Source organism: Haliotis rufescens, unplaced genomic scaffold (assembly GCF_023055435.1).
Source record: "Haliotis rufescens isolate VD_foot unplaced genomic scaffold, xgHalRufe1.0.p SCAF_13, whole genome shotgun sequence".
NCBI lineage: Eukaryota > Metazoa > Mollusca > Gastropoda > Lepetellida > Haliotidae > Haliotis > Haliotis rufescens.
Window position 1 is genome coordinate 32,770,618 of NW_025963813.1, and position 15,204 is coordinate 32,785,821.

Here is a 15,204-nt window from a genome sequence, read left to right on the forward strand (position 1 = left end):
ACTCCACTTGAATATCTTGTAGTTGAGACGCTGATGGTCCATTCTCCTATGGCGCATGTATAGTCGGGTGACTGACCCCCACTGTCGCACAGTTGTTGTCCGGAAACACGATATTTTTCGGAGTATTTTCTTTTAAATCTTTGATTATATTTTTACGCGGACTACCAAGGACTACTGTTTTAAAAAACGCGATTGTCCGCGTTTACGTGGATATTTCACATCATATCAATGATTACCGTTCAATTCAACCGTACAAACCAAATTCAACACTTTTACGTAATGATGATTAGCTTTCATCCTCTGTGCAATCTGTTGGCTAATCTGCTATGCGCAAGAGAGCATGTTACAAATCACATCGCGGCATCCCGTACAAACCAATCCAAGCTCAGCACAAATCGATTTCAACACTTTCAGGTGATTATAATAAAGAAGTCACCGCCAATGCAATCACCTCCGACTGCTAATCCGCACTGTATATTTGACAATAAAGTCTACCCAAATACCAAGCGCCGAAAAGTACCAGACGCCTCAATCGCTTACCCGTCAATATTATTGCAAGGAGGGTATGTACTCCCGCTAACAGTGTGGAGTACTAATTAAACATCCCAATAATGTTACACGCCACTATATCAGTTTTATTTGTAACTTGCTAATAATATTGATCGGCATTTTGCACATACAAAACAATTATAGAACAATACCCAGCAGTTACCCCCCTTTATCAACATTAACAAAGAAACACAGTGCTCAACTTAAAATACTTCATTTTGCACATATACAATGATTATACACGAATACATTACAATTATCTCCCTGTACTAATATATACATAGAAAAACAATTTTGGATACATCATATATACAAAATTGTATATTTTGTATATGTCATAAATACAAACTTGTATATTTTGTATATCTCATCATTCCAAACTTGTATATGCTTTGGATATACCATCTTTCCAAAGCATTTACAAGCTTGTATATGTGGATTTTTTTTTGCAGTGTTAGGTCGGTGTTACACGTTTATTTTTCCTGTCGCAAGCAGCAACTCTTCTACAATTACCCAATTTAATATATTAATATATAAGGGCTTGGTTTGGTGTGTTGCTTTACGCCGCACTCAGCAATATACTTAAGCTATCTGACGGCGGTCTTTAAATAATCGAGTCTGGACCAGACAATCTGGTGATTTTTATCAATTGGGATAGGATGGCATGCATCAAGTCAGCGAGACTGACCACCCGATCCCGTTTGTCGCCTTTTACGACATGCATTGTCGCCTTTTACGATAAGCATTGGTTGCAGAAGACCTAATCTACCCCGGATCTTCACGGGTATACTGATATATTAAATTGGGTAATTTAAGACGTGACGACATGAACGACAGACATGTTGTGGTGATGTTGCAATATTGAAAAATGATTTCTGCAACAGGATCAATTGACCTTTAGGCCAAAATGGCAAAACAGAGATAAATACAGTATACTACGGTTATAACGAACTCAAAGGGGCCACTAATATTTGTTCGTTATAACCGTAGTTCGTTATAAACATATATGTCACATATATGTCACACGTGTCAAGGTTGTCACCGTCCCTATATCAGGTGACTTGTAGCCTGCACTTGCACTTGATAATATCATTGTCTGCCCCGATAACACCATATCAAGTCCCGAGATGTTGTGAAAACGTTTCCAGACATATTGTAGTTGAGACGGGATGCTGAAGGCGAAGTCACTATGATGTCGACAATAGTAGCAGCCCTACTCTTCGCCTTCATCGGCGGCGTTCTCGCACAGCGACCCAACATTGTATTCATCGTCGCGGATGATCTAGGTAAAGTCTATGAAAGATCAACCCTTTTCTAATGGGTTAGTTGTAACTGTTTCTTCGAATATACCTTAACACAAGATAAACTGCCAGGCAAACGAAAGTATACACTCATCTTTGTTGGTGACTAAGAATGAACCAAATGTTGATGTATTTGATATGGGAATTTTGGACCTCACGTTTGAAGTTTTTCGGCCACTGTTTTCAGCCTAAACGTTTGTTAATGTTAGGAATCTTTTGGTGATATCTAAAGTTCAAGTGTATACTTTATTTTGTTTGCCCTACAGTGTATGTTGAGTTATCAGATTGACGTAGTTCTGCACGACGTAATAGCTAATAGATTTGGTCAGTTAACAGCTTTAACGGCCGAACCAGTGGCTTGATTGAGTGAATTGGGTAAATGAGTTGTGATTAACACCGTTGTGGTCAGCATTTTAATTATTCGGAGCCCATTGCAGCCACGCATATGTGGCATGGCCGTATCCAGATCTTGGAGCAATTGTCAATACTACAGGATATATTAATTGCCGTTCTGAAAATACCCAAGCAGTATCCTGATTCACCTCATTGATGTTTGTTTGTTTCTTTGTTCTTTAACGCCGCATTCACCAATATTCCAGCTATATGAAGGCGTCTGTAAATTATCGAGTTTGGACCAGACAATCAAGTGATTGACATCATAAGCATCGTTCCACGCAATTGGGATATGATGACATGCATCAACCAAGTCAGCGAGCCTGACCACCCGATCCCGTTAGTTGCCTCTTACGACAAGCATAGTCGCCTTTTACGGCAAGCATGGGTTGCTGAAGACCTATTCTACCCCGGATCTTCACGGGTCCCTCATTGATGTAGGACCCAATGCTGTCATTGATTGTGGAATTCACTAAGGGGTCCAATATGTTTTCCTATTTATATGTTATACCCAGGACATCATCATAGGATAAAATAATTCTGTAAGCTTGAGCCGTCCTCGTATAACAGGAGCGAGTGAGGGAATTAACTCCGCTTTGAGGCGTATTACCTTTAGCGTGTCAGCTTAATATGGGAGGAAAGCCCGAAGTGATGCATGTCACAGACGTTTACCACTTTGGTGAAACCAACCAGCATGGGTATGGTGCTGACAAAACTAGAAACATAATCGGGGCGAACAGGGATTCGAACCCACAGTCATAGGTGCCTGGGGTGTCCAAGGGACTCCACAGTGAATTGCGGCGCCCCAGACGACTGGACCACCCTTGTCCCTCATAAAACAGGATGACTGCCGTGCAGCTTTAAGCCAAAAAAACTTCTATTTTCTTCAGCCAGTGTTAGTGGCGGGTGCTACCAGTCGGGCAGGGCATGCTTACCATTTGCGTGAACACCTAGTGTCATCACAGATTTTCAGTGATCCATTCATATAATTTTCACTGCTATTGTGTCCTAAATGCCCAATGGAATCTGTTTCGGTAGACATATAATATGACGAAATATAATAACCATCCAAGTCTCAATTTTCATCTTGTTGTTTTTACAAACCAGAGTAACATAAAAACAACTGTCGTGTTAATATACATATATGGCTATCAAACACAGAGGTTCGTCAGAAGATGTTGGTTGTTGCAGGCTGGAACGATGTTGGCTTCCGGAACCGTGACATGCTGACTCCTAATATGGACAAAATGGCGCGAGATGGTGTGATACTGGACAGGAACTATGTACAGCCGCTGTGCAGTCCGTGAGTGTCATTCAACGTCTATTTCACAAGAATATTGAAACAGTTTATTGTAACATGTAATGTAACATGTTTAACTCCACATATACTGGCGGGCAAAAGTAAGTGGAATACTGTTCAAACGATGCTTTACAAACGCTGATTGTGAAAAAACTGTCATTCATAACAAACTCACTGCACATGAAGAGTGTCCGTATGTTTCAGCTCCCGAAGTGCATTTATGTCTGCGGTTTTCCCCTTCAAATCTGGTCTTCAGGTAAGTGAGTGAGTGAGTGAGTGAGTGACGCCGCTTTTAGCAATATTCCAGCTATATCACGGCGGGGGACACCAGAAATGAGCTTAACAAATTGTACCTGAACCCGGGTCTTCGGGCTGTGTGTTTCCCACTTAACTACACACTTCTACCCCAAGAGCTGAAGAAGTTAGGATACGCAACTCACATGGTGGGGAAGTAAGTTGTGGCAGACACCATGACCGTGTTTTCATGTAGTATACAGGATGTCTTCTGAGCTGTGATAGTTGACATGACAGTTGATATGAGACGTGATTCACGGCAGGCGAGTTCAGATCCTGTAACATGATACACAGCGATTCCCTAACTCTACCCTGTACCAGTCCCTATCCCTACGAGACACAACCAAGGTTTGGGGCAGATTTAGCACGAACGAAACTAGGATAGTTGACGTGATAGTTGACATGAGCCTCCTCACGTTAGTCTAGATCATATAACACGATACACATGGTGTCACACCCATCCCTGACTCTGCCCCTTCCTGTCCTCATCCCTATCCTGAGGACACACAACCAAGGTTTGGGCTATCGAATGAAACGGAAGAGAATATACAGGATAGTTGACACTACCCAATGGGCATAAGGTAAGAGTAACCTCCCTTTCCAGCATCAAGTCATTGGAGCTAAACAATCAGTCTGCCTACCCCTCAACTACACCATCCTCCCACAGGAGCTGAAGAAACTCGGCTACGCCACACACATGGTTGGCAAGTGAGTGCCCAATCTTAACACCTCACCAATCACGTCAAACAAGTACGGAATGACTTTGGCTAAGATGATAAGGAAAGCTTAACTTTTCCTGAATCTTTTATTGAAGACATGTAATCATATGTCTCATTCTTTACTCATTAAACAATTAGTGAGGGGGGTTATTGTTCCTTACCGTGCCAGGATCGTGGGCTCGAACCCAGTTTCACTCCGATTATTACCCTTGGTCTGTCAGTTACGAAAAAGTGGTAAATGTCTTCCTCTCACCGTCTCTAATATTATTGTTTAAATTGGCATAATGAATTCTGTTAATAAGGGACAAATCAAACTGATTATCATGAACACAGCAATTGTTAACGTAACACTGATTAATCGTATACATTGAAACAGCTTCGTTTTCTTCAGTAAGAAAACTCACAAGAATTTCGAACCACATCATTCAAAATACTTCGAAGATCCATCGAAATGTGAATACAGGGATGTTGGGAATAGGTTCCATGTAATATCCAACAATCTGACAAGTGACACATTGTCCACTCCAGATGGCACCTGGGTTTCTGTGAGTGGGGATGCACACCAACATACCGGGGCTTTGATACTTTCTTCGGCTACTATAATGCATTGGAGGACTATTACTTGCATAATATTTGTAAGTACAACACTAAACCAATCCACAGTGGGGGTATGCGTTCTACCCATGTCAGGAAGTAAACCACACCACATGAGAGACTGACACTGGTCGACACATAATGTACCACCTAAATCCCACTTGATCCAGATACACACTTGACTTGTCTGTCTAGTCATTGGTGTAGTCTACTAGTTTTTTCACTATACGGTAGATATTGCACTTTAGTCTTTTGGACGATCAAATCAATTATAAAACCAACTGGTGAAACTAAAATAAACGTTTATTTCCATCCACTTAGCTGGAGAAACAAATGTACAAGTCAAAAGATTGACATGTTTACATATATCGTCACGTGTCTGTTTCAGCCGGGTTTTTAGACTTCAGGAACAATAAGGAAGCGGAATGGGATTACCAAGGGACATATTCAGCGGTAAGACTGGTTTACATATGTTGCATTGACCTTTGAAAGTTAAATACAAGGATACCTAAACGTCATTCTCGGTGAAATCTATCTTTAGTCTAATGTTAGTCATGTGCTTAATCGGGTCTATCAACGTGGCATGTCACATTGCGCTGGTTTTATTTGTTTGTTTGTGTGTTGTTTAACGCCGCACTCTGTAAATACTGGCGTCGGGACCAGACAATCCAGTGATTGACATCATGAGCATCGGTACACGCAACTTAGGATACGATGGCATGCATCAACCAAGTCAACGAGCCTGACCACCCGATCCCTAGTCGCCTTTTACGGCAAGCATGGGTTGCTGAAGACCTGTTTTACCCTGGATCTTCACGGGTCAATCGCTTCTCTCACTTTGTTTTCCTTCTGACCTAGAAGTGTTTGGTGCTAGACAAGGGGCCTCTACCGATCAATATCAGGCCCCTTGTATTGTCAACAGAAACACTGAAATGTTGCTGTCAGTGGGGTTTCGATCTGTACTAACGCTACCACTTCTTTCTGTTTCCTCTCACGATCCAGTGGGTGTTCACAGAGAAGATCGTTGACGTCATCAACACCCATGACAAGAGCCAACCACTGTTCCTGTATCTGCCCTTCCAGAACGTTCACGCCCCGACAGAGGTGAGACATTGCTTGGTACAACACCAGTTGAAGAGGAAACAGTTCAGGAAGATCTTGTCACGTGACATTCCATCTACCCTTTCAACACTCATAGCAAGATTCAAGTCGATTGATCACAATTTACTTGGCTGCTAGCTCCACTTTGTGATGTAGGTCCATTTAACTGTCCATAGTTGAATATCCTATTACTAAGAGCCATATAGTTACAACGTTTACCCAAACTGGAAATTCTCTGTACTGTGGAACAAAGTACACCGATAGTACCAACAACCAGCTTATACAGATCACATTGCATATAAACATAGCTAGTTTAATATCTGGTGCCTATATAAACATGCGGGCAAAATAAACTATAAACCGATGTTTGATGGCGGCTACAAATATAACAAACCAAAATGGTTATTCGGTTATGTCTTTGATACAGGTATCATAGTTGTGTTTCGACGAATGTTTTCAGCCTAATGTGGTTTTGATGACGTTTGTAATTATTTGGGCAGATCCAAATTTCAAGGGTATACTTTCCTTTGTTTAGATATTTGTTCATACAAGTCTTTTTTATTTGTACAAAATATGTCTCTGGGGAAATGTATTTGATAAGGATGTGTCATGTGATATTGTTGTTCCCTTATGTTCTTATTCTGGTGTTAATTAGCTGCTAAATGATAATATTGATGGGTATTTTTCAAATGCTATATGATACATATGTTTTTCACTTGTTATATGATATACGTACGTAGATGATATTCACATGCTATATTATATAGATGTTATTGGCCTGTCATATTATGTAGATGTAATTCACCTGTTATATGAATAGGTGTTATCACCTGCATGCATAGTTTGTTCACAATCAGTATAATATGAACGCCACTATGTTGCAGGTCCCCAAGATATATGAAGATAGGTTCCCACATGTTGTGAATAAGGGAAGGCGTGTGTTCAGTGGTGAGTATTAACCGTCCTTGAGGCATGTGACCAGCCAATACATGATAACCTAGATATAAGCCTTCTGTGGTCGCCCTGTGATATACAGCATATCGCTGTGTACAATTACGTCCCTTACACGTACCAGGATTCCCTGGTCATGGTTTAATTCCAATCTCAGATTCAAAACGATTATGACCCTTGGTGACAGCACTATACCCGAGCTGATAGGTTTCAGTAATCATGTTGACGTCGACTACCCGCGTGACCTTGACCTTTTTTGCCATTGATTAAAACTAGCGCAGTTTTTCATGAACAAAAGATAATGTTTAGGCGGCGTTTAAATCCAACACACACTTTGAGTAGACATACTGATATGGTAGTACGCAATTAGTTTAACTGATTCGAGATGACGACCAGGATAACGAGGCGTGCATTACATACAATAGAACAGACAGGATAGGAAGTCAGATCCGTTAAAGTGAAAACACTGATAAAGTGAAAGCACATGTTGGAGGTGATTTGCATAGACAGTAAACCACGGTTATAACGAACACGCTTATAACGAACTAACGGATATAACGAACTAACTTTTTAGTCCCGACTATTTGCTGTAGTTATACTGTATATATGCTTAAAACGAATTACGGTTATAACGAACTAAAATTAGTAGTCCCTTTGAGTTCGTTATAACCGTAGTTTACTGTACTGTACATACTCTTGAGCCAAACAGATGTAATGACTTGCATATACCTGCTTATGGACCAATCAGATGTTATGACTTGCATATACCTACTCATTTAACATGACAGTGTGTCATGGACGTTCAGATTTCATATTTGTTCAAACCGTGTGTGCAGTGATTCAGGTATATACGACAAATGCCATTGTACATGTATATTGTTAGCGTTGGTCATCTTTATAAGGATATTTACAACATTGCAGGGATGGTGAATGCCCTTGATGAAGCTATAGGGAACGTGACTGACGCCTTAAAGGAGAGAAGGCTGTATGACAACACGCTGTTCCTGCTCACAGCTGATGTACGTGACTATGTTTGTTTGTTGTTCAACGCCGAACCCTGAATATTCCAGCTATATGATGGTGGCCTGTGCATTATCATAGACCAGACAAAACAGTGATTGATATCATGAGCAACGTCCCACAACCTCTGGGTACGATGACATGACCAAGTCACCGAGCTTGACCCGTCGATCCCTTTAGTCGACCCTTTACGACCAGCATAGATTGTTGTTTAACGCCTCACACAGCAGTTTATATGACGACGGTTTGTAAATAATCGAGTCTGGAGCAGACACTCCAGTGATTAACATATTGAAAATCGATCTACGCAATTGGGATACGAAAGCAAGTCAACGATCCCAAGCCCTTTATACCCCATATACCAGTATATATATGATATTATTTGCAGTTGGCATATTGTAAAAAAACTTTAAGTTGTCGGGTTCACATGTATCTTGAAAGCGTGTTGTTGCAGAACGGAGGACAGATATTCAACTACGGCAACAACTGGCCCCTGAGAGGAGGCAAGCACTCTCTGTGGGAGGGGGGTACGAGGGTGACGGCGTTCATGTCGGGGGCAGGACTCCAGAAGACGGGCTACACGTATGATGGGTAAGATAACCTCTCACGAATACCATTTCATAGTTGAATTGTGAAAACAGCCTGTTAGTTACTGCATTCGCTCGTCACGCTTAAGACCCTAGTTACAATCTTAATAACATTAGTACAATGCTTAAAGACAGTCTCTGGTGTTGCCCATGCATGCTGCCGGTTGGTGTCATGTATGTTGCTGGTTGACGTCACGTATGTTGCTGGTTGATGTCATGTATGTTGCTGGTTGATGTCATGTATGTTGCTGGTTGACGTCACGCATGTTGCTGGTTGACGTCATGTATGTTGCTGGTTGGTGTCATGCATGTTGCTGGTTGATGTCATGTATTTTGCTGGTTGATGTGACGTATGTTGCTGGTTGATGTCATTTATGTTGCCGGTTGACGTCACGTATGCTGCCGGTTGGTGTCATGTATGTTGCTGGTTGTGTCATGTATTTTGCTGGTTGATGTGACGTATGTTGCTGGTTGATGTCATTTATGTTGCTGGTTGATGTCATGTATGTTGCTGGTTGATGTCGTGTATGTTGCTAGTTGATGTCATGTATGTTGCTGGTTGATGTCGAGTATGTGGCTGGTTGATGTCATGTTTGTTGCTGGTTGACGTCATGTATGTTGCTGGTTTAAGTCATGTATTTTGTGGTTGATGTCATGTAAGTTGCTGGTTGACGTCATGCATGTTGCTGGTTGATGTCATGTAAGTTGCTGGTTGACGTCATGCATGTTGCTGGTTGACGTCATGCATGTTGCTGGTTGACGTCATGTATGTTGCTGGTTGACGTCATGTATGTTGCTGGTTGATGTCATGTATGTTGCTGGTTGATGTCGTGTATGTTGCTGGTTGATGTCATGGATGTTGCTGGTTGATGTCATGTATGTTGCTGGTCGGTGTGAGTGTTGTACAACGGTCTGTGTCATACTATGATGTGTAATGGCGTCCACGTAAACCAACAGAGAGTCAAATATTAAAATATAAATATGCAGTCAGTTTAATACGTTACATGATTCTGAAGTCATACTTCAAATGAAAGTGTAGTGTGACTTTCACCCACGCCTCTTTTTAAATAAACAGCGTTACTTTCTGTTTAGAATGATCCACGCTGTAGACTGGCTACCGACTTTGGTTTCCGCCGCCGGAGGAACGCCGGGTAATTGTGATAACATACTGTGTAAAATTTATGTGTATACTTAATGAAACAAAATATTCTTGCCAGTAAGTATTCAAGTTCTGAACAGGACTTACAGGTTGGTATGTCCAGTGTCTGTTTCAGCATGATGTCCTGCCATGAATCTCGCGTCAGTTCACCTGTCTACATGTTACTTCCCCAGATCCAGACGGAACCGTTCCCATCCAATGGTCCTTATTAAATTGACCACCAATGAAGATTATTGCCCCTTATTCCCATCCACTGAAACATCCAGCCATGTTCCCACGATGATCCGTCTTGTCACAGTAAAGGTATTGTGTGTTTATATGATGCAGTGACAGACAGAGACGGGATAAATCAGTGGGACTCTATCAGGAATGGCCTCCCGTCCAAGAGAACCGAGTTCATCTACAATCTGGACTATCTTGTCATACCGACAGAAGGCCAAGCTGGCATCAGGTAAGAGACTGAAATATATCACAGGAAGTAAGTAGATCACATCTTCCCGAAGCAAGTGAGTCAACTGACTATAAAAGTCCAGTTCCACCTTTGCCGAACTAGGCTGATATTATGGAGATACATGTTGGCTGGACTAACGAGTCTATGCATAGTCCAATCAAAATCGCGCACCGAAATCGAAATCCGGTTCATAAAGTGTCATGCAGATTTCGGTCGACTGCAGGATTTGCAAAGCATGTGCAACGCTAACTCGTTGTCAACAGATATATTCTATTTCTTTTCATGTTTTTAATCAAGGTGCTCACGTGATTTGATGCACTTCACGTAAGATTCGTTTGATCACAATATAGATCTCGATTATCGATGAGGTCGTCTTGACTTGGCGCCACCGTTTTGTTTGAAGCAAATGCAAGTGAAACGAGAGGTTGAATCTGATTGGTCAATAGGAGAGGCATAGAAAGGACATTATTTGTAATAGCCACAGGTGGCGCTACGATCGAGCCCAGGAATTCCAGCCTAGTTCGACAAGGGTGGAAACTGGACTGTTATAGTCAGTTAACTCTTGCCTCGGGAAGATGGTAGATCAGGGCAAAAGTCAGTATACCGATTTTGTGTTTTTTGTAATTGACAATTGAAAGAACTATATTCGGTTACATGTATGTCTATTTAACCAGCACAAATTCCTGTAGCAGTTTGTAAATACAAATATATGGCAGGGTAGTTTTGTGAAAATATAAATTGGTACAAAGCTAGGGTAAAAAATGAATTTGCAACCAAATGATCCCTACCATGTTTGAAATGAAAATTTGCGCTGAAAAGAGGAAGTTGGTGATTTTCAAAGATAAGATGTCTGACATAGTTGTGAACAGTTGTGTATTATGCAAAAACAATTTTTTTTATTTGACAAAGTAAGAACTCGAATTATTTAAAAAAAATAAAACCATACAGAAGTATTTTTGTGCTGACTACGCTCCGGTACAATTCATTGTTTTATATCAATATGATATTTTATGATAACTTAAGATGCCATCAATTAAAAATTAAGCATATGATAAAGTCAACTACCCCTCAATTTTTTAAATTTGTCGTCCGCAATCAGGATACTACCTTCTTCAAGTCACTTGACCCCACAATACGCCTGCAGCGTTAAAAGAAGTGGGATAAGAAATGCCTAAAACCACCTACAACACAGCGACGTAACTTTTAAAGGCATGCGCCTTTTCAATTAATTAAGCTCCCAACTCTGCAATTTTGCTAAATATCTTGCAATATGTATGTATATTTTGTGTTGGGTTTTTTAAGGATGGGCAATTACAAACTGCTGCTTGGTTACCCTGGACAACAAGATGGCTGGCACCGTCCCATGAACAACACTGAAGATGATATATACGAAAAAATAATATATGACCTTGACCCTGATAAAGTACAGTTATTTGATGTAATAGGTGCGTGTTTAATAATCACGTCATAACCGAAATGAAAATACTTCATACAGATCTATTTGGTATGGATGAATACCATGTCTTTATTGAATGTAAGAAATATATTCACTTGAGAAATACTTATTTTTTACCTCATTACAGAAATATTATAAGGGTAATACTACGTTTGCAATTTTTTATAAATCCTGTGATATTAATGTACTACGGTGGGTAGCTTTATATATATGTTAATTATTTAAAATGAGGTCAACAGAGATATAACACTCTGGACACGTGACCTAATGTAATATGTACTAGGGGCCATGTGGCCTGAATTTCGAAGCCAACAAACAAACAACAAGTGATATACAATCAACAAATGTGTTACAAAATAAACTAGGTTTACAAATCAATACAAATTACTGCACAACAATTACAATGACAGTACACAATAGAGTGGTAGTACAATATTCAATGGCAGTGTATATTATGATGGCAGTTGTCAGTATCAAATAAGAAAATACAGTGGTGATAGCAAAAATCGGTGATAATATTCATCCAGCGGCGACAGCTGTCTAGCTTCCGAGACGGGCCCAGGCAGAGAATCAGGTGTGATGTGCGACCCTCACACGAAAACCGGCCTTAGAGTGTTGACATGTGTGAGAGATGCGAGAGGCATGCCCTTGTCCCCTTATATACAGTATAACTAATGGAAATTTCTACACATTGCCATCATCAGTCTAGCGGCATTAGAACATTACAAATTATACCATACAAGTCCACGGTAAATCCGGAAGTTTACAGATGTGACAAGCATCTAAATATAGAACTTCCCGGAGAATTATCATTGTCCAAATACAATGCAATAAACGTCTACCGAATCTTAACAGAAACAATGTAACACAGTTACATTCATTGTGCAACAATAACATATAACGATGTCATCCTACTTCGCGTAGCTAGATGCTCACGATGTCGATCACTTGACCCAGTCAAGCTCTCACCAATGATTGTGTCCGTTTCAGCGGACCCCACAGAGAGACATGACCTGTCCTCCCAACTACCAGACGTTGTTGCAAAGCTGAAGTTTCGCCTTCTGGAGTACCGAAAGCAGATGGTACCCCCCAACTACCCCGACGCCGATCCACAGTCCAACCCCAGGAAGTATGGCAACGCTTGGACGCCTGGCTGGTGCAAACTCTAAGAATGTGTCTCTTCATAATTCTTCATGTCGCGTAACGAGCTTGAACAAGACGTACAAGCCTTCATCATCGAAATTGTTTGCAATCTGAATTTACATACAGTAATCTACGGTTATAACGAACTCAAAGGGACTAAATTTAGTTCGTTATAACCGTAGTTCGTTATAAGCATATACATAACATGTACAGCAAATGGTCAGGACAAACGAATAAGTTCGTCATATCCGTCAGTTCGTTATAAGCATGTTCGTTATAAACGTAGTTTACTGTACACGCATGTTTGCTTGATCATAAATCAGTGTGGGTTGCTTTAAATGTTCAATGTACTAACGGAGTGCCGTTATATGCGACTGTAGCAATACATAACAGCAGTGATTTCAGTTATCGTCTGTGGATCTATAATTAAGTTACTTGCTAAAATTGAGTGGGAAATAAACGAACTGAATAGGTAACTGGTAGTTAGCTCCCCTGGGGAGTGGTTGCATTTCGCTTTGTCTCTCGTAAAAAAAAAAGAGAAAAATATTGACATCGGAGCTTAGGCCAACCTAATCAAGCACTTTGGCACAAAATGGGTGTCCCTATAGATGTCTGGAGAGCAAGGATCGGATGTTTTGTACCGCCCCGAGGACACAGGCTGATAGAGAAAATCAAACCCCAAACAGGTTACGGATGCTTCAATCAATGTCTCGGATGGGAGAAGAGGTGGGTGTCTCTGGCAGAATCAACAATTCACCCAGGAACGAGGGGAGTTCGCGCCCCACTACCCGCAGTCAGGCTACCAGCTCTAGGGGCAGCACGCAGGACCGCACTACCTAGGGGTGTGGCCGGGGCCCATACCAAGACACAAAGATTTAAAAAGTGATGACTCCTACAATAAAACTCTTATATTGGAATATATCTGGATTGATATCTAAATTTGATGATTGTGACATTGTTTCATATTTATATTCATTTGACATGGTAGGCCTCACAGAGACGTGGATTCAGAAGTTAGACTCCCAGAACAAGTTCGCTGATTGTTTATATTATAATTGACCAGGTTATAAGTAAGCAAAAGCAGGGATCATAGTTATGGTTAGAAAAAAGCTGAAAAAATATATTATGATGATATCAATTATGCAAGTATATTTAGATTTATGTGGAGAATTGATAAAGAAGAAATATTTCTTTGTAACTTAGCTTCAGACAAGTTTGTATCACTTGATGAAAAAGCAGTAGATGCCGTATTCACAAATATTGATGAAAGTATCGAGTTTATTAGAGGGGCACTCTCCAGTGCTGGGAATACATAAGTGGTTCACATGGATAAGAAAACACAACAATGGTTCGATTTGGAATGTCAGTTACTAAAAAAAGAGAGATGTACATGCCTCAACACATTCAGAAGAGATAAAGATTTACAGTCGATAAGGGAATATACAAGAATTAGAAATCTTTACAAAACCACGTGCAGGTAAAAGAAGATTATATTTCTTGAAAAGAAAAAACAATATTTAGAAGATAACATTAAGTCGTCGAAAGAATTTTGGACAACCCTCCGAAAGCTAAATCCACATTATGAGTTTATAATTAATATTGAAATTGATCAACTTTAAAAGGTTTAGAATAAGTTTAGCACAATTTAGATGCAGCTCTCATAGACTTAGGATCGAAGTAGGCAGGCATAGAAACATCACACTCTACAAAAATTTATAACGATCATGTCAACAACTGATAAAGATACTTTAAAGAATCTATCAATGTTCATTTATCATGCTATGTTAATTAGAATATGACCTGTTAAACGGATCTGTAACCACTCCCAAAAACAAAATTGTACGATGGGCCTGAGGCCTGTCAGTATGGAATAAAACTTGTCTTATCCTTAAAACTGAATAGAATTGTAAAAGCGGTAGTCTTTTCATTATTCTCTGGCGTTGACTTTTATTTTGAACTGGATCGATGTCTTTGCTGGTGGTCTGAAGTCCCCGAGTGTCTTTATAAGCCCAGTACACACACACACACACACACACACACACACTTCTCATTCGTTTCTCTGCACTAATACACAGCAGCCGAAGAATCAACAAATTCAGTAAACGCTCTGTCACGTCACTGGGTTGTCAGGTCACGACTCCATTGTTTACAGGCTGCCGTCGTAAAGCAGGAGTAACATTGAGCAA

The 15,204-nt window shown here is 40.4% G+C and overlaps 1 protein-coding gene across 1 annotated transcript; it reads left to right on the top strand.

Moving 5' to 3' along the window:
• Positions 1-1,638: 1,638 nt before the first annotated feature.
• Positions 1,639-14,106, top strand: LOC124118160 (arylsulfatase B-like). Its single transcript, XM_048394412.1, has 14 exons — positions 1,639-1,835; positions 3,435-3,546; positions 3,748-3,799; positions 4,442-4,545; positions 5,085-5,191; positions 5,539-5,603; positions 6,153-6,254; positions 7,136-7,199; positions 8,124-8,221; positions 8,677-8,813; positions 9,902-9,960; positions 10,296-10,419; positions 11,722-11,864; positions 12,866-14,106. The coding sequence occupies exons 1-14, from the start codon at positions 1,739-1,741 to the stop codon at positions 13,042-13,044; spliced, it is 1,443 nt and encodes a 480-aa protein (XP_048250369.1). The 5' UTR covers positions 1,639-1,738; the 3' UTR covers positions 13,045-14,106.
• Positions 14,107-15,204: the final 1,098 nt, after the last annotated feature.